The following is a 22,352-nucleotide window of genomic DNA, read 5'->3' as shown; positions in this document are numbered from 1 at the left end:
TGCCCCAGCCTCCCGAGTAGCTGGGACTACAGGCGCACGCCACCACGCCCAGCTAATTTTTGTATTTTTAGTAGAGATGGTGTTTCACCATGTTAGCCAGGATGGTCTTGATCTCTTGACCTCATGATCTGCCCTCCTCAGCCTGCGATTACAGGCGTGAGCCACAGTGCCTGGTCCCTACCTCCTCCTTCTATGAGTGTCTAGTCCCCTTGGTATCAAAGCACCATTACTATTAATATGTTAAGCTTTCCTCCAATGACTCTAAAATAAATGTTGCCATGAACATCACTGTGCAAATACATCTTTGCAAAGTTATATATACATATTTCTGTAGGGCAGAGTTCTAGAAGTGGAATTTCTGGGCAAATTATATGCATGTTTTAATTTTTGACAAGTACTGCCAAATTACCTTCTAAAAATGCCTTACACACTAGAGTTTTCTTTCCCCCATCTTCTCCCCACATTCTCACCAACACTGAGATAATCAGTCACTTTAAATGTCTGCCAATTGAGATGCAATCCTCTATTGTTGTGATGTCCCCACACTTTTTTTTTTTTTTTTTTTTTTTTGTTGGAGTTTCGCTCTTGTTACCCAGGCTGGAGTGCAATGGCACCATTTTGGCTCACCGCAACCTCTGCCTCCTGGATTCAGGCAATTCTCCTGCCTCAACCTCCTGAGTAGCTGGGATTACAGGCACGCACCACCATGCCCAGCTAATTTTTAGTATTTTTAGTAGAGACGGGGTTTCACCATGTTGACCAGGATGGTCTCGATCTCTTGACCTCGTGATCCACCCGCCTCGGCCTCCCAAAGTGCTGACCCCACACATTTTTTAAAGCTCGTGTGGCACACTTGGTCTGTGGTGTAGCTCTCTGGCCCCCTAGTGGCAAGGAGTGAGAGTCACAGTGGGCGGGCATTCAGTTGGGATGGGCAGCTACTTTGGGGGCCATAGAAGACAGTGTGCAGGAAGGGAGGCCTGAGAAGCATGGAGGTCGTCACAGCAGTGAGGCCAGGAGGGACCCTACTCTGGACAGTTGTCTGTTCAGAGTCCCGGCTGGAGGTTGGTCACACCATGGGTACTTGGAGCAGGAGTGCAAGCTGCAGGGTGGGAGAAGGCTGTTTGCAGCCTGAACTGCAGTGAGCGGGGGTGGCCTGTCTTGCAGAGAGCCACGCAGATCAGCAACGTGCCCTTTATGGATGAATCCTCTGGGTCCGACGATGACTGCAGCTCTCAGGCAAGTTTTCGAATCTCGGTCCCCGGCTCCGAGTCCAGGAAGACCAGCGGACTAGGCAGCCCCCGGGCCTTCAAGAGAGGTACAGAGAAGGGGAGCAAGGGCAGGGTGTAGCAGCAAGGAGTCCCCCACCCTTCCCACGGGCACTTGAACACGGGAATCCCCACTTGATCTGGGCTTGTGACCCCCAGCATCTCCACCCCCAGCCCCAGAGACTGCGTCCCTGGTGGGTGGTTGGTCAAGGCTCAACAGCTCCTGGGCTGCGAGTCAGAGAGGTATGGGACCCTGGCCTTGACTCCTCCTCCTGTGGCAAGGCGTCTCCATGTCTTCACTGAGCTCCGAGGGTGACTACGCCATCCCCCCGGACGCCTTCTCACTGGACGGTGACTACTCAGAGCCTGAGCACAAGCTGCAGCGCACCTCATCCTACTCCACCGACGGGCTGGGCCTAGGCGGGGTAAGCCAGGAGACGGGCCTGGGGCTGGGTGGGAGCAGAATGTCAGCAGAGGCTGCTGGGGCCCTCAGCACAAGACACAGGCAGCAGCTGCATGAGGTGAGGGGTCCCTAGGATGGGGGGATGGAGGGCGTGGGCTGGGGAGTGTACAGTTATGGAGTCAGACACACACAGACCCCATGAGGAAGGAAGGAGAAAGCCCAGAGAGCTCCTGGAATGCCAGCAATGGCCAGTTACTGATAGCCCACTATGGCCCACCAGGCCCCCTGAGTTTTCCATATGTGACGCTTTTTCAGCTAGAATGCTAACACAAGCTAAGGTGCATTGAACTCAGAGCGTGCCAGGCACTGGCTCAGTTTTCAGGCATTGTCTCATTTGTCCTCACAATCCTCTTGGGGTTATTACCCCATTTTATGGATAAGAAGCCTGAGGCTCCAAGCTGTGCCACTACATGCCTGGGCTAGCATTCAATCCAGATGTAATTCCCTATCGTTTGCCCTGCACCTCTCTGCTGCCCCATCATCTCCCTGGCTTCATGACCCTCCAGTCCTGCGTGGCTGATGTGCCCATGGTTGCCCAGACCTGCCTTGCCCTGTCTCCCCTCTGTGCTGCCTGGAATGGTCTCCCTTCTCCCAGTCTTTGAGGGAGAGGCTGACCTGTCTTCCAAGACCAGTTTCATGGCCGGCTCTTTCCTGAGGGTCTCCCTGGCCAGGCTTTCCCTCTAGCAGCCCCTGTTCTGCTAGCTGCTTCTCCCAGCTAGCATGGCAGCCCTTTCTTGGCAGGACCACCCATGTTTTATTTAGTCTTCTCTGAACTGTAGCAGGGCATGGTACCCTGAAAATACAGAGTCGGTACTCAATAATTTTGTATTTAATTGATGACAGAGCAGTAAGGCAGCTGGACCACTTGGACCTGTGTGATGTGTGGGAGCCCTGAGTGATTTCCCTTTTCTTCCTCTTCCCCCCATGCCTTTCCACCCTTCAGGAGTCACTGGAGAAGTCAGGCTACCTGCTGAAAATGGGGAGCCGGATGAAGACGTGGAAGAGGCGCTGGTTTGTCCTGAGACAGGGACACATTATGTACTACAAGTCGCCGGTGAGAGCCTCCCCGCCCAGCACTGCAGTCAAAAGGACTCTGTGTCGGATCCTGGACTGTGTCAGATGGGATGGAGGAGGGGAAGTGTGGCCCAAGGCCAGAGGGCAAAGGTCTGGCAGGTGGGGAGAGGCAACTGCACTGAGGCTGTGAGCCATACCTGGGGACCTCAGCCTGGCCGTGAGTTCTCAGAATGAAATAGGGCATGGAGACTGTGGAAGGCAGTTCTAGGCCAGCTGGCTGGGCAACTCCTTCTTCATCTATAAAGAGCTGTTCCCAGTCTGCCTTCATATCATCTGGTTGTTCTAACACACCATTGTTCTAATTGCTTCCTCTACCTCCTTCTACCACTGTTTGGAATTAAGAAGCCTTGGTTATTGGGAACCAGTTTGATAGGACCCCCCCTGCAGAACCAATTTTGATGTTTTTTTTGAGGCAGAGTCTCAGCTTTGTCACCCAGGCTGGAGTGCAGTGGTGTGATCATGGCTCACTGTAGCATCAGCCTCCTAGGCTCAAGTAGTCCTCCCATCTCAGCCTCCTGAGTAACTGGGACTACAGGCCTGTACCACGCCTGGCTAATTTTTAAGATTTTTTATAGAGCTGTGGTCTCACTGTATTACCCAGGCTGGTCTTGAACTCCTGGGCTCAAGTGATCCTTCTGTCTAGGCCTCCCAAAGTGCTGGGATTACAGGTAAAAGTCACTGTGGCCAGCCTAATTTTAATGTTTCAGAGACAGCAAAAGGCCTCATGCAACTCCAGCTGGTTGGTAGTGGCTGTCTTGAACATCATGTGAAGGACTTTGGGCCTGTATTGCTCAGTGAGAAAGTATGCTGTGATTGACTGGAAGGTCTGCAATAGCACTGGAAAGGATAAGAATGGTGCTATATGTGCCACTTATTTGCCATAGTTGGTCTGACCCAGTTTTAAAGGCTCATTCTACCATTTTCGAGGCTTGGATTAGAAGGACTCATGTTTCTGATTAAGGCTCCATTTAACTATAGCCAGAATCTAGAATAAGTTACCCATCATAACACAGCTGGAATATTGGGAATCATGTTCCCTTTGCCTATGGCCTGGAGTAAGATCTGAGGGTAAATGAGAGGCTCCACATTCAACTGCTCTCCTCCCTATTCCTTTACAGAGTGATGTCATCCGGAAACCTCAAGGCCAAGTGGATCTGAACTCCCACTGCCAAATTGTTCGAGGGGAGGGTTCACAGACGTTTCAGGTGAGCACACTCCTAGCAGCCAGTATTTTAGATAGAAGAGGTGCTGGGTTTGGATATGTCTATGAGTGAGACAGAGATGGGGCCAAATGAGCATGAGTGAAAGACTTCAGATCAACATTTAGATGTGATCCTAGCTTGTAAGTACAAGAAAGGCAGGTAAGACAAAACGTGAGAGATGGAGTGAGGGAAGGAGAGACAGGGAGAAAAGGCTGAGGAGGAAAAGAAGGGAGGGAGCACTAGGGCAGGCAGAAGGCCAGCCCCTTGGGTTCAGGGACAGGTGCCACTCGGAGCCAGGTCCTGGTGACTCCGTTCTCCTGGCGTGCTGCCCTGCCCCGACATCTTGGCCTCCACAGCTCATCTCTGAGAAGAAAACCTACTACCTGACAGCTGATTCACCCAGCCTGCTGGAGGAGTGGGTCCGAGTACTCCAGAGCCTTCTGAAGGTGCAGCCCACCGGGCCTCCAGCCCTGCCACAGGGCGGCACCAAGCCCACCGTCAAGGGCTGGCTGACCAAGGTACAGGGTGCGGTAATAGGGGAGGAATGTGCGCCTCCTGTGAGTCAGGGGAGCCAGGAGTGGGGTGCCAAGGGTGGTGGCTTCCCTCCTTATACGGGGCTCCTTTCTGTGGGAGCTTCCTCACAGTGACTGCCTGGCCAGCCCTCAAACGTGGCCAGGCCACATGAGGTGATGGCGAGTGATTCCCTGGAAATAAATCATGGTTGTTGGAACAACTGTTCTCAAGAAAGAGAAGAGAAAGGAGCACCTTGCCTCCATTTTGAGGTCATTAGGGGTTGTCCCCCGCCCCCCGCCACCTTGTACCCGCCCCAGTGTTAATAGCGGGAAGAAGAGACCTGGGTGAGGTACGTATGGCCACTCAGAGGCTTAAAGAACCCCAGGCCTGCCCCAAAGACATTTTTGTGAGGGCTTTTCTGGCTGAAAAGAACAAAGAAGTGCTTCTTAAGCCCAAGAAAATGGAAGTTAACAAGGAAGTGCATTAGCTAGACCAGAACACCAGCAGGAACCAAAGCTACTTGCGCTCAGCAAGCTCAGCGCTGGCGGGCTCACTGTGCGCCTCTGGTTCCCGTTCTGTCTGTTTGTGTCATTTTCCTCCACCCGTGTGCAGCTTCTGTTTCCTCATGATTCAGCCTGCTGTTTTCTCTCCCTTCCTCATGGCATCCTGACAGCTGTGGCCTCTGCCACCTAACAAGTTCTTCCGATTTTCATATGCCTCGAGGGGACATCTGATTGGCCTGGCTAATTGTTTAATGGCAGGTCATAGGTCACTGAATAGCCCATATGGCTGGGGTGCTGCACGGTGCACACCCTCGACATGAAAGGGGTGGTTCCATTTGTAGGGGGCCCGAATGGCATCTCCATCTCTATCACAGGTCAAATCTGTCTCCCTGTGGCTTCTCTTTGCCAGGCCTGGATTTACTTCTGGAGTCACCTAGTTCTCATAATGCCAGTTCACTTCTGTCTTACAGGTAAAGCATGGCCACTCCAAGCTGGTCTGGTGTGCTCTTGTCGGGAAAACTTTCTACTACTACCGGAGCCATGAGGACAAGGTACTTCCTCAGCCTCCGGAAAGTACCCACTCTCCTGCTTCCCCTAAAGCACATGACTGTCACTCCATGTGCTGATGAAAGTCCCTACCCCACGTAACCCCACAATAAATACAAAACCAGTTGGCTAGATGCCTCCAGAATGTGAGAGTCTGCCTGTCTGGGTCTCTGGTGCTTCTCCAAGCAAGCCTTGTTCTGCTGCCAGCCTGGCTGGGATGCTATAGTCTCCACCTCCCCATCTTGTCATCTGTCCATATTCACGATTCCCAGCTCTACAGAGCCTATGTATTTGGAGAGAGGAGACTCCCTGTCCCCCACTGGCTCTCTGATTCATGGAAGGCTCTTGTCCACAGCGACCCCTGGGCTGCCTGCCTGTGCGGGACGCGCGCGTAGAGGAAGTAGATCGATCCTGTGACTCAGACGAGGACTATGAGGCTGGAGGAACCAGACGGTTGCTTTCCTCCCACTGCACCCTGGTGATCCACCCCCCAGAGCACAGCCCCACCTACCTCCTCATTGGCACCAAGCATGAAAAGGTAAGGAATGGGGCTGGGCCTCCAGGGTCAAGCTTAGACCTGTGATTCTGATCTTCCCTTCTCTTTCCCCTGAGCCTCCCAAAATTCAAGTTTATTTCCTTTTGGACACTTTGGCAACTGATATTCTCTGAACAGGAATATTCCTTTATATCCAATCTATTCCCAGTGACCAACATTGCTTCAGTGAGGTCATGTGATAGAATCGCAAATTGGAATCTTGGGTTCATGTTCACCTGATCCTCAGTCTTTCCAGGTAGCCCTGACTCATGCCTGCCAAACTAGCTGAACCCCACCATGGGCTTGGCCCCTTCGAGGAGCCCTCCTTGGAGCTCTTGCCTCTACTCTTCCCTCCCCATCCCCATCCGATGGCTTTCTACACTCTTCCAGGATACATGGCTCTACCACCTCACAGTGGCTGCGGGTGGCAGCAGTGCCAAGGTGGGCACTGCCTATGAGCAGCTCATTGGAAAACTGATGGATGGTGAGGGAGACCCAGGTAAGGCAAGGGTGGTCACCACTGCTTGGGTCGGAGGGTAGTGGCTAGGTGACTGTTGGTCAAGATCCCAAAGAAAGCAGTGTTGTACCCCAAAGCTGTTTTTAAAACATCTAAGCCACAGAGGGGAAGTTCCCATCCCAAGCTCCAGGGCCCTTCTGTCTCCAGCTGAGATCCTGAGGTGACCACCCTGCATCTGAAGGGGTTCATCTGGGAACCCAATTTTCCAGGGACCTGGGTCAATGTTTTACTTTAATCAACCTGCAGCATTGCTGGCTGGGCAGAAGGTTGAAGAAAGAAGGTAGCTGGTTAATTTATAGTTAGAATTTGTTAATCAATAAGTGAAGCCTAAATTGGGATCCTGCCAACCTGTTTGCAGTCTTTATTTTGCTACTGATTCTCAGGGCCCTGGGGAACTAATTAATGGCACATATCACACACACCCCTTTACTACTTTTCTGAGGCTTGTGTATTTCCGACCCATTCATATACTCCTCCATCCAGACCTGACACAGTAAGAAAGACGCCTCCCCTGCACACATCCATCTGCACTCAGATACCCACAATCTTGCACACTCACCCCTACTGCTACTCCATGAGGACGGCCATGTAGATGAGGGTGCTTATGGCAATGCCCACCTGCATACCCCTATGGATGATAAACCCAGCACAACCCAAGTGTCTTCCAAGTTTATTCCAAGATAGATAAACTGCTATCTTCCCCACAAATTAAAGTTGAGGGTAAGTGGGAGGTGAGTCCCCTCTCAGTAGTAACTGCCCCTGCTCTCTGGTGCTGTGCTTTGGGCAGATTCCCCACTCTGGAGGCACCCCATGCTGTGCTACAGCAAAGATGGCCTGTACGCCTCCCTCACCACCCTGCCCTCGGAGGCCTTACAGACGGAAGCCCTCAAGCTCTTCAAGGTAAACTGGTGTGGAGGCCAGGCGCACCAGCGGGATACTGTCAATACTTGGGTGGAGAAGACCTGTGCAGTTGGGGGGCAACCCACAGAGAGATTTGGAGAGGAAATGAAGGAAACTCCCCAAGGTCCCTGTGGCTTCCTGGATGGCAGGAATGTACAGTAATCCTCTCGCTGGGAGGGAAGCAGCTCTGGAACATCATGCCCAGTCCTTGGGAAATGCCAGTGAACACTATTCTTGAGGAGATCCCCTCCTCCTATAGATAAGCAGAAAAGACCAGGTTTATGTTGTTCTGGACCTGAGAGATTTGGACCTATGTTAGCATGTTCTTTGTGAATGTCTGAGTTTTGTTTTTTTGTTTTTGTTCTCATTTTTGAGATGGAGTCTCACTCGGTTGCCCAGGCTGGAGTGCAGTGGCATGATCTTGGCTCACTGCCTCCCTGGTTCAAGCAATTATCCTGCCTCAGCCTCCAAGTAGCTGGGATTACAGGCACCCACCACCATGCCTGGCCAATTTTTGTATTTTTAGTAGAGATAGGGTTTCACCATCTTGGCCAGGCTGGTCTTGAACTCTTGACCTTGTGATCTACCCAGCTCGGCGTCCCAAAGTGCTGGGATTACAAGCATGAGCCACTACAACTGGCCTGAGTTTTCTGTTTTTTTAAAAAATGAATTTGCCTTGTTTATGTAATGAGAACATTTTAAAAAGGAAAGATTCTATCCCAAAGTAGCCCATAGCCCCTTTTAGTAAGCAGAGATGCCCTCAAGCAGTAACAGTGCTCCGTCTTACAAAGGGCTGTCAGTGAACTTGAACCTCCCTTGAACGCTTGGAAAATGGCCAAGCCATTCAGTTCTCCAAACCCAGGGGATGCTGGTCTGCCTGTGCTCACTGTCATTCTCTCCCAGTCCTGCCAGCTCTTCATCAATGTGCCGGTGGAAGCTGCCTCAGTGGACTACCATGTGTCCCTGGCCCAGACCGCGCTGCAGGTCTGCCTGGTTCACCCCGAGCTACAGAGTGAGATCTACTGCCAACTCATGAAGCAGACCAGCTGCCGCCCGCCTCAGAAGTACTCCCTCATGCAGGTGGGCATGCCAGGGGTGGAGCAGCTGACAGAAGCCATTGGCACAGGCTGCCCAGGTGGGAAAGGTGGGAGGAGGTGAGCGGGCAGGCGTGCTGTGAACTCAGCCGGTGGGCATCCTCTGTGCTCCACACTGCATCAGTATGGCTGAGCTATCTGTGCACAGACTGATGATTGCATTCTGGACACAGTTGACCAAGTTGGCCATCCCAGTACCCACAGCAGGTTGGGGGCTCTGGTTTGGGGGAAGAATGCTGAAGGCTCTGTAGCTCGGGGCTGTGAGGACAGGTGGTACTGCAGGCCCAGCATTAACCCCACGCTGTCTGTGTCCCTGGCAGTGCTGGCAGCTCCTCGCTCTGTGTGCTCCACTTTTCCTGCCTCAGCATCACTTCCTCTGGTATGTCAAGCAGCAGCTCCAACGCCATGCAGATCCCAGGTGAGTGAACCCGGCTGTTTCCTCTGCCATTTGAGCACTGCCAGCTGCAGCATGAATACAAGGGATGAGAGGAGTCTAGGACAGACCAGATCACTCCTGTCCTCTGAGACCACTCAGTGCTCGTGGAGACTTCACCCATCGTCTTCTGCACAAATGGGGGCATCGGGATCTGGGCATGCTTCAGCTTCTCTGCACACCAATCCATGCCTCCACGGATGTACTGTGGCAACTCTCGCCTGAAGCCATACTGCCCCCAAACTGTCCCCAAATGCTATTCTGTTGTTATGTCCTCTGGGTTTTGGAAGAAATATCCATGCCAGTAATTTGCTACATAAAGGTCCTGAATGACAAATTAACGCCCCAGACCAGAAACTTCAGGGCTTTTCTCACAACCTGCCCCACCTACAGTTTTGGTCCTGGCTGAGTCTGGATAGGGACTGAGGGTGCCAAAGTGACAGGGATGAGCAGAGTCCCTCATATTCCCCTCTTCCTTCTGTCTCTTTAGAAATGAAACTGGCCAGTATGCCACCTACTGCCAGCGGGCAGTGGAGCGGACCCTGCAGGCCGGGGAGCGGGAAGCCAGGCCATCACGCATGGAAGTGGTGTCCATCCTGCTGCGCAACCCCTTCCACCACTCCTTGCCCTTCAGCATCCCCGTGCACTTTACCAATGGGACTTACCAGGTGAGGAGCTGGGCATGCTCCTTGCCCCTAGTCTTCTCCTGTCACCATCCAGCAAATACCTCTGGGCCAGGTGGATGCTAAGGCTCCTTAGGCTTGGCAGATTCTTCACTGGTGCCCCACAGGTAGATTTTATGAACTGATTGCATGAACGGGGAAGCTGAGATGCTGACCATGAAAGTGGCATAAGAAAGGGCCTCCAAAAGATTGTTGGTAAAGGACGGACCCAGCTTATGCCCAGTTGGTTTACAGTGGAAGGGCTCACATCACTGGCCCTTTGCTTATGAACACAGAAACCAACTTGCTTTGGCCTCTTGTATTCGCCCTTGCTCCTTTCTACCTGCTATACCCAGACCCCTTCACCAGCCCTAGTGAGCTCCTCTCAGGAAGTTCACTCTGGGACGGAACCTTTTCCCACCTCAGGTGGTTGGTTTTGACGGCTCCTCCACGGTTGACGAGTTCCTTCAGCGGATGAACCAGGAGATAGGCATGAGAAAGCCATCCCACTCTGGCTTTGCCCTCTTCACGGATGATCCTTCAGGCAGGGACCTGGAGCACTGCCTGCAGGGAAGTGTCAAGGTGACAGCCTCCCACTAAGCCAGTTGAGCCCCTCTCTGCTCAGGGATCTTGGTGGTGGGGAAAGAGCTCATCTGATGGGTGCCTGACTGGTAGCTCATTTGGTGCTGAGCCCAAGGTGCTTCCTTAGTCAGCATTTCTATGCCATCCTAAAATGTACCTGGGTGGGGAGAAGAAAGTGCTCTTGTCTCTGGGGACAAGATCTCTACAATCCTACTTCCCTGGAGTGGCTATCAGCATCCAGAAGAAAAGCGTCTTCTTGGCTTGGTGTAGGGACATGGAGGCCCCACGAAGCCACTGCCTACGTGTGCCCACTCAGAGGCTCTCAGCTGTATGCATGGATCCCCTGGATGTCATGTTGTACCCAGCACCTCACTTTTACCCTTTCTGCCAGGACCTATGCCATGCTTATATGTTGGACACTTTAAAGAGGCAGGTCCTTATGGTGTCCCTATAACTAAAGGCCACTGAATGGGATTTAAAATCAATCTTATATTGTGGTCTGGGATTACTGTCTTGAGGGATCAGTGTTTGTGAGAAGGTGCTGTAGCACTTTGATGCATATTTGGCTCCAGTGTGTACTTTCTTTAAGGCAACAGGATAAAAGTTTCTATGGTCTTTTAACATTGCCTGGAAAAACTATGCCACATACCTTCTTTGCCAATGTCTAGGCATCTGTAAGGCTTTGTTACACGGTAGGCCTCTGGGCATATTTGTTGAAGTGGAGAACAGCAGTCAGTGGAATGGAAATGGAGCTGGTGATCGCAGGCCAGGGGGCTGCCTAGCCTCTGGGGAGGCCCCTCAGTTGGTGAGGCCAGCAGGGCAGATTTCTCAGTTTATTGCTTACCCTGCCCTGGGTTCCCTCTGTTTGTGAGTGAGCCGCGGCCACATTGGGTCCAGGGAGCATGAGGCTTTACAGATCGGCCTCCTGCCGGGAGGACCTTTCCTTAGCTTTCTTTGCTCTTCTGCTGTGAGTCCTGCCCTGGCTGGACCTTGATCCCTTCTCCCCTTATCAGGAACTTTTCTGACTTTCTTCTTTTGCCTTTTCAAGATCTGCGATGCCATCTCCAAGTGGGAACAAGCCCAGAAGGAGCTGCACCCCAGGAAGCCTGAGGGTGGGACACGTGTCGTGAAGCTGATGTACAAGAACAGGTCCTAAGCACTGCACAAGGGCGGGGCCAAACATCAAGGCTGCCACTGGGTGCAGCTCATTACCTCCTCGACTAGACGGCCTATCCATACAGGGGAGGGGCCCACAGATATAACATGGCCTGGCAGTCACTAGCTGGGGCACAGGCTGGCTCTCCTGCTGATACTCTGTGAAACCCTGGGCAGCTCATGCCTTCTGTCAGCCTTCCCTGTACTTCGTGTGCGTGTATATACACACATAGACACACACATGTGCACATGCACGCACAAATGCATGTACATTTGCCAAGAAAACAGACCAGACCAGCCTGGGCAACATGGCAAAACCCCACCTCTACAAAAAATACAAAAATTAGCAGGCATGGTGGCATGCACCTGTAGTCCCAGCTACTCGGAGGGAGGGACTGAGGTGGGAGGATCGCTTAAGCCCAGGAGGTCAAGGTTGCAGTGAGCTGAGATTGCGCCACTATAGTCCAGCCTGAGCAACAGAGTGAGACCCTGCCTCAAAAAAAAAAGGAAAAGGAAATAGACCAACCTCATGGGATGGCTAAGTGTGTTACTTTGTGAGAGTGAAATTTTGTATGAGCACCAGCTGTTTAAAGAATAAGAAGCTCCTATATCAATTCCAGAAAATATAGAAGTAGACATCCTGACTTTCTATCAATTCGAGCAAGAAAATCCCATCCCTTCATCTCAGCATGTCTCCAGGCAAATAGTTTCCAATAGTGTCTTACCTCACCCAGTCCCCTAATCTATAATTCCAGGTACCAGATTCCCCTTACCAAATGCAGTAAGTTTAACGGTGTCTTCAGAATGAACCAAGTCCTCCTGTTGGCATGGGATCAGGATGGCACTGCATCTGCTATGTCATACTTGGTTACATGTTTCTGGAGGCAATACAAAATAGGCTCACAAATAATGTGAGAAGAGTAGTTACTCTTTTTGGAAATAAAGGTAACAGACCCAGAGAAAGCCCCATCCCTGTTTGGGATCCCTGCTGAGTCCTGGCTTCTTACTCTTCCCTGCAGGCTGTACTTCCGCAGTCAAGTCAAAGGGGAGACCGACCGAGAACGGCTGCTCCTTGCCTCTCAAACTAGTAGAGAGATATTGGCAGGGAGGTTTCCTGTCAACAAGGAGTTGGCTCTTGAGATGGCTGCCCTGATGGCCCAGGTAAGGTTCTGTTCGGGAAGCAGGAGAGTCGGGTTACCAGCTTAGAATGAATGCACCATGCAGCCTGAAACACTGGAGAGATCCTGCAGATCCTGTGGTGCCCAGAAGAGGGCAGCCTTGCCGTCTCTGGGGTGGAGAGCAGCTGACTCCTACAGAGCGGAGCTCCTCCCTCACCGCAGATACAGGATGTGTGCAGAAGGCTGGACTTGGAATCCAGAGACCTGGGTTTGAGTCCTATAAACCTTCCAATTGTGAGGTCTTAGCCAAGTCACTTCACTTGTCTATGCTTTAGTTTCCTTCTTTGTATACCAAAAACAAAAATACTTGGCCGGGAGCAGTGGCTTATGCTTATGATCCCAGTACTTTGGGAGGCCAAGGCGAGCAGATCACCTGAGGTCAGGAGTTCGAGACCAGCCTGGCCAATACGGTGAAACATGTCTCTGCTGAAAAAAAAAAAAAATTAGCTGGGCGTGGTGGTGGGCACCTGTAATCCCAGCTACTCAGGAGGCTGAGGCAGGAGAATCATTTGTACCTGGGAAGTGGAAGTTGCAGTGAGCCAAGATCGCACCATTGCACTTCAGCATGGGCAACAAGAGCAAAACTCTGGCTCAAAATAAACACTTCTCTGCCAGCCTTCACAGGGTTGTATTAAGTATGATACCTGGATAATGCATTATGTATGTGATAAACTCTATAAACCATCAGACCTAAGTAGAATTAGACCAGTGGCCTTCTAAATGTAATGGGAAGGAGAGTCCAAGTCTGAATGTGTGTTCCTCTTCCTAATTCTACTTAGGTCTGATGGTTTATAAAGTTTACCTGGAATACCTTCATGGCTCCCATAACAGAGTCTGACACCTACTATATACCCACAAAATTTAAAATATTGGGGCCAGGTATGGTGGCTCATGCCATGGGAGTTTGAGACCATGGGTTGGGAGTTTGAGACCAGCCTGACCAGTATGGAGGGTTTGCGTCTCTCTAGGTATGGTGGTGCATGTCTGTAACCCCAACTACTTGGGAGGGTGAGGCAGGAGAACTGCATGAACCCGGGAGGTGGTGGTTGCAGTAAGCCAAGATCATGCCATTGCACTCCAGCCTGGGCAATAAGAGCGAAACTCTATCATCTCAAAAAAAAAAGAAAGAAAATAAAAATTTTTTTTTTTTTTTTTTTTTTTTTTTTGAGACGGAGTTTCGCTCTTGTTGCCCAGGCTGGAGTGCAATGGCGCGATCTCGGCTCACCGCAACCTCCACCTCCTGGGTTCAGGCAATTCTCCTGCCTCAGCCTCCTGAGTAGCTGGGATTACAGGCACGCACCACCACGCCCAGCTAATTTCTGTATTTTTAGTAAAGACGGGGTTTCACCATGTTGACCAGGATGGTCTCGATCTCTTGACATCGTGATCCACCCGCCTCGGCCTCCCAAAGTGCTGGGATTACAGGCATGAGCCACCGCGCCCGGCCTCAAAAGTATTTTTTAAAAAAGAATGAGAAAGAATCTGGATTTACATGCTGGAAAGTAAAGGGAAACAATAACAGCTGATCTTTATAATTATAAACATCAATAGCAATACTGTATGGGAGGCCTTGTACTAAGCATATATGCAATCTCCCTTGTGTATATATATCTGTATATAGCATACATCCTATTCCCACCTAATAGATGAGGAAATTGAAGCTCACTGAGTTTAAGTAACTTGATCAGAGACACAAAGCTGGGATTTGCGCCAGGTGTCCAACTCCAAAGGCCACATTTAGAACACTCTGCTGTACTCTGGGATCTGCAGCATCTTCAATTCTATAGCCATATTTTTTTACTGAAAGCCAGAATTTCCACATTGTTTTCCCGTCTGCTACCAATTAACTGTCTTTGGAAAAGGCACTTCACTTCAGCTGCAAAATCAAAGTTAGTCAGTGATCTCTAATATTCTAGGGCCCTAAGTTTATTTCTCTAGTCTCTATAAAACTTGAGATGAAGTGTTTTTCCAAAGTATTTTTTATGTCCACTCACACCCCACCAATAGGGCAATAAAATAATGGTTTATTCCACCTCTCAACAGCTCGCACCTGGCCCATTCACCTTCAGATTTTGACTGGTCTCCATGTGCTTCTACCACAGGTAGAATACGGGGACTTGGAGAAGCCTGCCCTGCCAGGCCCTGGAGGCACATCCCCTGCCAAGGCTCAGCATCTCCTCCAGCAGGTCCTGGACAGGTTCTATCCCAGGCGATACAGACATGGGGCCCCCCCTGAACAGCTGAGGTAGGTAGGCTGCAAGGTTTTGCAGCAAGTCACTGTGGGGAGGCCTCAGAGCTGGAATGAAGACATGCTGGCACTTCACTGGCACCATTTCTCTCCATCTGCCCACATCAGGCACCTGGCAGATATGTTGACCACAAAATGGGCAGCATTGCAAGGCTGCTCCCCTCCTGAGTGCATCCGCATCTACCTGACGGTGGCCAGGAAATGGCCTTTCTTTGGTGCTAAGCTTTTTGCTGCTCAGGTAAGTGCCAGTGGAAGGAGCAGCCCACACCCTCAGGTGTGTCCCCATCTGCTCCTGTTTGAGCCAGACCAGTCTGCAGCCCCCACTTCCACACCAGTAACCACCAGGGGTCACTATCCCTCCTCCATTTCTGGCCTTCTCCAGATTTCAGCAGTTCAGAGCAGAGTTAATTGTGATTGCTTATCTTCATCTGTCCTTTGTTGACTACCCCAATAGAAAAGATACGATCAACTAATTCACACACAAACATTCAGACTTGATATAATATCCCTCTCAAGAGTGCTTTTGTTTTGTTTTTTTGAAGTTTGAAAGAACGATGTATAACCTAAACAAATATATCTCCACTGGTTTGACATGGATACAGGGGAATCACATTACTCAGGCAACAGTTAATTTCACCTCTGTATGAAGGCCAGGTGGGCAATAGTAATTTCAGAAGGAACTTTTCTTCACTGGGTGTCTGGTGTGCATAAACATTATAGATAATTACAGCTCAAAGATGGGCAGTGATCCTGTTTACTGAAGCCACAGATCAGAAAATGGTCATTCATTCATTCAACAAATAGTTGAGCTCCTACTATGTCCAGTGCTGGTTGTTTGAGGTTATAAGAGGTGAGAAAATCAGACATAGTCCTTGCCTTCATGGAGCTTCCCATCTAGTGCAGGAGATGTATATTCATCAAACAGTTGTGTTCATTTTTTTCTCTATACATATTTAGTATGTATAAGCCATCACAAGTGCTGTGAAGGAAATGTACAGAGCTTGTTATAAAGGTATATAATGGGGACCCACTTGGTCTGGGAGGTTGGGAAAAGCTTCTGAAAAATAACACATGTCCAATGTCTATCTGCCTCCCTTTGGGGTAAGAGAGAGAGATTTTCTGGATTGCCATAGTGTAGTCCTGGCAGGGAAAATCAGTCATTACAGGAATGTGCACTAAATAGTCACTTTCTTACTGGTAGGGCCTAAAGCCACAGGACTGCATTCTTGCTTTCCTATTTCTTACAGTCCCTAGGAGATTGGTTGAAGTCAGAGGCACTTCAGCTTGGAGACTAGAGGTTTCAGAATGCTGTTTCCAAGACTAGGAGAAAACCACCTGTTCCCCATTCCCCTAACAGAGCAGCCAGGGCCGGCCTCTGTTCTGTAGCACAGAGCTTTCCATCCAGTGTGCTGTGGCAGCATGGGTTCTCAGGACACCAAGAGAAAGATCGCCTCTGCCTTTGAGATGGTTAGTAGGTGGCCAGAGCCCCAAGGCCAAGTGTCTCCTTTCACAAGTAGCTTTTTCTATTTACTGCATACACCATACGAAACCATCTTTGTTTTCTAAGATCAGGTGGCTGAAAATCACTGCCTAGCAGATCCCTGGATGTGCCTTCTTTCTCAGAAGGTTCTTATGGTTCAAAATCTCTAACTGTGGACATACCTGATGGGTTATTTCTGTTTCCCTAGCCTGCCCAGCTGTCTTCCAAGGAGAATACTCTGGTGTGGATTGCTGTGAATGAGGATGGTGTCAGCATCCTGGACCACAACACTATGGTATGAAAGGATGCAGGCTGCTCCCTGACCCCTCCGGTTCCTCAGCATGGTCTTTTCTTCTCCTCTGTGGACTCAAAAGCCTGAAGCCAGTGACCATGGTTGCCCTAGCCCCTCTCGTGCCCTAGCCCCACTGTCCTCTAGTCTAGACACTGTTCGTAGACATTCAAGACAGAGATCTCCAAATTATGACCACTTGGGAGTTTTTTCCTAATTAAGGCTGCCTGTGCCTAGAAGAGACGGGGGTGCTGGTGCCTAGCTCGGGGGACAGGTGGAAAGTTTCCCCAGAACTGACTGGTTCCTTTCCACAGCAAGTGCACATCACTTACCCCTACTCTTCAGTGACAACCTTTGGTGGCTGCAGGGATGACTTCATGCTTGTGATTAGAACTATCCCAGACCAGAGCTCTGGAAAAAGCCACATTGAGAAGTTGATCTTCCGGATGGCTGCTGCCAAGGTAGGTCTGACAGCTGCTAAAACGTTCTACTCTGGTAAGATGTGGTGGGCTTGGAGCTTAGAAAGGAAACTGGGGTTATGCTAGTGCTCTACAAGGGCCTTGCCCAGATAAAAGTGTGGGCCTTATCTGTAATTAGTATTCTAAAGGGTTCAGGTGGTGTTGCATCTCAATATCACTGTTCAGCTAGTAGGTAAAGGAGCATATTCGGAGGGAGCTAACTCTGGCATTGCTACTATTATGCTATTCGCTTTTTCTTTTTTATTCTCTCAAGCCCCGGCATCATGCAGTCCTCAGTTGGGTGCTTACTTGCTCTATTCTCTTCCTTGCAGCAGACTCGAGGCAGGGCAGCTTCCTCGTTACAGTGCTCTCATGTTATCCCTGGGTTCTGCTGACCCAACGCTAGCTACAAAGTGGGACAGTCCCACAGTGCTCCCTCTTCCTTGTCATGGGGAAGACAGCAAAAAGACCTCTTTTGCTTTAATGACTTTGTTCTATTCAATATAGGAAATGTTGACCAGCAAAAATAGCAATTACAAAGGCTTAGGAACCTAAGTTGATTTATTGTTCCTAACTCCGCTGTGACTCACTGGAAAGCCCGTTGTTCTCAACTTTTTAATCCTAAAGTTAGAGTTTGCCAAACCTACTCCTCCTTTAATACCACCCCTGCCAAAGGAGAGGATCTACAGATCCCTTTCTCAAGAAGGCCCCCTTCCCTGGTTGTAGAGCTAAGCAGAGTAGAACACAGGGCCTCCTTTTCTCAGAAGGGCACTGTGCATCTCAGAGGATCTCCAGACCAACAGGGGTCCACATCACTAGGCCTCTGAACTGCAGTCATGATTCTCTTTGGATATTTTCTCCCAGGTGGATATGTTAAAAGATTAAATAAACTGAGGCCCAGGAACTCAATATAAGAGCTAATAAGTGAGAAAGCCAGGATTCAAGCCAAGAATAGTTAATTCTTCCACATCTCTGACCTCCTCTTAGATTGCAGAAGCTACCTTCATCATGGCCAGCTATATGAACCATTGCTCTACAACTGTGAACCCACCCACCCACCCACCTGGAGCCCGCCAGCTGTGGGAACTGGATGGACGACAGTTCTTTGCTTCTGTTTCCTGTGCTACCAAGGGGCCAACGTTGCTGTGAATATTTCTCCTACTGCATTCCCCACCACCACTAGTGCCTCTGGATTTAGAGATACATATCCTGGAGTATGATACTACTGTGATGGGTCTAACAGCCCCCCACCACTCTTGTTCTGTGAAATGTGCATTTTAGTGTCTGTGAAGCCTTTACTCTCTAGGTGCTTTATAATGTTTCAGGGCCCAGCTTTTTAAAATCCAGACCCAGTGTTAAAACCACTTATTCCTTTTTTTTTGTAAGAATGACTCTAGATGCTACCTGATTCTATAGACAGGGGTGATCCACTATTACTGAGGGCATCAGTGCTATAAGTTAAGGCTTTCTGCACTGATACTCTCAAGGAAGCTTTTTGGGGGGGGGGAGGGGATAGGATAGGATAGAGTCTATGTTGCCCAGGTTGGAGTGCAGTGGCCCGATCTTGGCTCACTGCAACCTCCGCTTCCCAGGTTCAAGCAGTTCTCCTGCCTCAGCCTCCTGAGTAGCTGGGATTGCAGGTGTGCACCACCATGCCTAATTTTTGTACTTTTAGTAGAGATGGGTTCTCACCATGTTGGCTAGGCTGTTCTCGAACTCCTGACCTCAGGTGATCCACCCACCTTGGCCTCCCAAAGTGCTAGGATTACAGGCGTGAGCCACCACGTCTGGCCTGGAAGCTAATTTTTTAATATTGTATATGGTCTTATTTATACTTGAAGTTTTCTGAACGTCACTAAACAGAATAGGAGTAAAATTTCCAATTCTCCTGCACTCTGACAGAAGCCTAGAACTCACTAAACTGGACTGCCTTTCCCAAATGGGAAAGGTGCTGACAGAGCTGGAGAAAAAAGAATAGACTCACTTTTCTCCATTATTGGTATGTAGGCATTGGTACTGCCCCTTTTCCCTGCTAAGATTCAAGCTCTTTCTCTCACACTGGACTATAAGCCAAACCCATGCAATGTGCAAGCAGGGGAAGGGAGTAGTTCCAATCTGACCTCTCCCTGTCTCATTTTAATGACTGGACAGGGCTCAGTGAAGGCTGTGTTCACTACTGTGGGCCACTATTTGTTTCCTTGCTCTTGTAAAAGACCAAGCAAATGCACTCTGCTTTTTGCTGCTGTAAGACCACCAAAAATGAGTCAGAAACACAGAAGACTATTTCAGGCATGTGGGCCTGGATATGCTCCTTGAGACTTCTGGCAAACTTCTGCTGGGAATTAGTTTGAGGGTGAGGATACATATGTGATAGTTGCCCTAGCCTAAGAGTAGCAGCTAAAAGAAATAAAGTTTCTTTCATCCTTTGCCTTACTGATAACACCATAGCCCTTCTCAATTCAGATCTTCTGATTGAGTGCAGAGGAGACTATCTACACCTTCCCCTAACAAAACCAAAACGAAAGAGTTCATACTCTGATTTTCCAATATCTGAGAAACTGAGTTCTATTTCATAGCTCTAAGGCAGCCTTACTATCTGTCAATAAAGTGCTGAAAACTATTTAGCAGTAGCATCCAAAACCAAGCCTTTAGCCAATAATATCTGCATATTGTGCACAGCAAAAACTGTGAGGCCAGGACTAGTTTATCTGAATGCCTCAGCTGCTGTAAGCTTCTCCTCTTTCACCCTGTAAACTGACAAGCATGATGAAAAAAGCAGCACATCCAAGTCTCTGCCTCTTTTAAATGTACTTGACTTTGCAAGGCAAGTAGTTGTACAGTCATTTCTATTCACACCCTTTACCCCAGGATTTGGGGATTTAGCTGAGACATTTCTACCTCGAACAAGTCACATGTACTACAGGTTCCTGAACAATTCCTGCAGGGCTGGTGATAGACATAACGGCTCTGGTTTTATAATATCTTGGGTGTCTCTAAGGCCAATAAGAACAACATTATCTACCCAGAGAAAGCATAGTAGGAGCCCGAAGGAAGAGTAAACAAGAAAGGAGCTGTGTTCACACTGAATTTGTGGTCAGTCTATTTCCCCCACCCTCTCTCCATGCCAACCCTTCAGGAATCCTCTTTTAGTTTACTGATTTTATACAGAAGAAACTGCCTTAGAAACAAAGGATTCAATGATTTGCTTATTTATTCTTTTTTAACATTAGTGTCCCATGTCTGAAAACCAAAGTCAAATTTCTGTCTGGCCTTTTGTCTCATCTCTCTTGGCAAAAGTATCTTTTAAAATGATTTTAAAAATGCTGAGTAACAGAAAAGTATTAATGTGCTTGACACCATGACTGAAATGCCATGATCTTGTTTGTCAATAAAAAGCAGCTATCTGTGAACCAGGTAACTGTTGTTTTGGAAGGAAATCTGTTTATTAAGAGAGTCGTAAACAAGCCCTGTAGAGAACACAGGTGCTAGGTTGACAGACTCATCTTTTGTAGGACATTTCTTCCTGCTAAACAGTACCTGATGGGCTTGATTTTTTTTTTTTTTTTTTGTAAGTTGACACAGGGTTACTATGTAATTAGTAAGTATACCTTTCTCAAGACAGTTGATGGTAGCTTTCCATTGTTTTGCTTCACCAACATCAACACAAAGTAAACCTGAACATGCTTAGCAATTTCACAAAGTGCTTTGCTGACATTACTTTTGACATACTGTGTCAAAATTCTTACGGTCTCCCCTCCTTTGGTAAAGTAGGCAAAACCTTACAAGGAAAACACTGTAATACACAGAAATACATTGAATTAGATTTCCAGTCACCTGCTCTATGGCTGAGATGCACTACATCCATACTGGTTCCTACGACTGTGTCCACCTGATGGTTTAGAGTATGGAAAACCAGACACTATGGCTTAAAAGTCATCTCCTGTGAAAGATAATGCTGGCCTTCTGAATGCTGGGCCTCATGGGTTTGTAGATGTGGCTTTCTGCTGTGCCAGGATCTCCTGGCAGCTCCTGTATACTTCAATCAAGCAATCCAGCCGGGGCTTGGCACTCTGAATTCCAAAGGGGAGATATGCAGAGTCAAGGTGAATGTGAGAACAGTGGTGCTGCATCCACATGCAACTTTTTTTTTTTTTTTTGAGACAGAGTCTTGCCCTGTCCCCCAGGGTGGAGTATAGTAGCACAATCTCAGCTCACTGCAACCTCTGCATCCTGGGTTCAAATGATTCTTGTGCCTCAGCCTCCCAAGTAGCTGAGACTACAGGCACAAACCACCATGCCCAGCTAATTTTTGTATTTTTAGTAGAGACTGGGTTTCGCCATGTTGGCCAGGCTGCTCTTGAAGGCCTGCCCCAATCTCCCAAAGTGCTGGGATTAGAGGCGTGAGCCAAGGTGCTGGGCCCACATGCAATTTCAATCTCTCACCCACATCAAAGGGTATAAATAGCACAGCAGTGAGCTCAGGGAGTTAAGTTCAGGCCTCAGAGCACCTTGCTGGGAAGAGTCCCAGCTAGGCTCACAGCCCAGCTTGTGAATTGTGCGAGGTAAGAGATCAAATGATAGCTTTTTAATCTGTCTAAATTTCATGAACTCCATCTCTAAGAGTAAGCAAGAGGATAAATAAAATGGACCCTCGAGAAATGTCACAAGTTGTAAAATAGCCCTCAAAGACAAGAAGGGCAATTTAATATGTAAATATTGAAAAATGCTTTGTACAATGAAATGTAACACAACCGAAATTAAAAGAAAAACCACAGAATGGAAAAAATATATGTGAAAGTATATTTAATAAAAGTGTACTACCCAAAATATATAAAGAATTGTTAAAAATATAAAAAATCTATACAAATATATAATGTTCAGTTTCTACCTAACAGAGAAGATAGGTAGTTTAAAATAATAGGAAATATTGATAGGTAATACAAGGAAATATAAAAAACCTATCATTTAAAGAGATACAAATTCACCTACTTTAAAATGCCTTTACCTACACATTAGGTTAACAAAGCTAAATTCGCTATTAGACAAGATGGTAGAAAAACAAGTACAGGCCGGGCGCGGTGGCTCAAGCCTGTAATCCCAGCACTTTGGGAGGCCGAGGCGGGTAGATCACGAGGTCAAGAGATCAAGACCATCCTGGTCAACATGGTGAAACCCCGTCTCTATAAAACTACAAAAAAATTAGCTGGGCATGGTGGCGCGTGCCTGTAATCCCAGCTACTCAGGAGGCTGAGGCA

General features: G+C 48.8%; 2 protein-coding genes across 4 annotated transcripts in view; one reads left to right on the top strand and one right to left on the bottom strand.

The window, feature by feature from the left end:
- The window catches only part of PLEKHH1 (pleckstrin homology, MyTH4 and FERM domain containing H1), a 55,943-nt gene extending 37,273 nt beyond the window's left edge, over positions 1-18,670 (top strand). The window contains exons 10-29 of the mRNA XM_032245838.1: positions 1,165-1,315; positions 1,548-1,690; positions 2,672-2,782; positions 3,921-4,007; positions 4,361-4,522; positions 5,491-5,571; positions 5,922-6,104; positions 6,492-6,600; positions 7,406-7,518; positions 8,422-8,598; positions 8,933-9,030; positions 9,536-9,713; positions 10,134-10,289; positions 11,338-11,438; positions 12,464-12,605; positions 14,725-14,867; positions 14,979-15,108; positions 16,559-16,645; positions 16,954-17,100; positions 18,085-18,670. Coding sequence (XP_032101729.1) covers positions 1,165-1,315; positions 1,548-1,690; positions 2,672-2,782; positions 3,921-4,007; positions 4,361-4,522; positions 5,491-5,571; positions 5,922-6,104; positions 6,492-6,600; positions 7,406-7,518; positions 8,422-8,598; positions 8,933-9,030; positions 9,536-9,713; positions 10,134-10,289; positions 11,338-11,438; positions 12,464-12,605; positions 14,725-14,867; positions 14,979-15,108; positions 16,559-16,645; positions 16,954-17,100; positions 18,085-18,246 — 2,661 coding nt within the window. The 3' untranslated portion in view covers positions 18,247-18,670. The remainder of the gene's footprint in view (positions 1-1,164; positions 1,316-1,547; positions 1,691-2,671; positions 2,783-3,920; positions 4,008-4,360; positions 4,523-5,490; positions 5,572-5,921; positions 6,105-6,491; positions 6,601-7,405; positions 7,519-8,421; positions 8,599-8,932; positions 9,031-9,535; positions 9,714-10,133; positions 10,290-11,337; positions 11,439-12,463; positions 12,606-14,724; positions 14,868-14,978; positions 15,109-16,558; positions 16,646-16,953; positions 17,101-18,084) is intronic.
- Positions 18,671-20,290: 1,620 nt separating this feature from the next.
- The window catches only part of PIGH (phosphatidylinositol glycan anchor biosynthesis class H), a 10,695-nt gene continuing 8,633 nt past the window's right edge, over positions 20,291-22,352 (bottom strand). For 2 of the 3 annotated variants that reach the window (XM_032245835.1, XM_032245834.1), the window contains one exon: positions 20,291-21,167. In XM_032245835.1, the coding sequence (XP_032101726.1) occupies positions 21,075-21,167 (93 nt within the window). In that variant the 3' untranslated portion in view covers positions 20,291-21,074. The remainder of the gene's footprint in view (positions 21,168-22,352) is intronic. The other variant, XM_032245836.1, reaches the window with a different exon arrangement.

Source organism: Sapajus apella, unplaced genomic scaffold (assembly GCF_009761245.1).
Source record: "Sapajus apella isolate SASKATOON/1434 unplaced genomic scaffold, GSC_monkey_1.0 scaffold59, whole genome shotgun sequence".
Lineage (NCBI taxonomy): Eukaryota > Metazoa > Chordata > Mammalia > Primates > Cebidae > Sapajus > Sapajus apella.
This window is presented reverse-complemented; position numbering and strand designations above follow the sequence as displayed.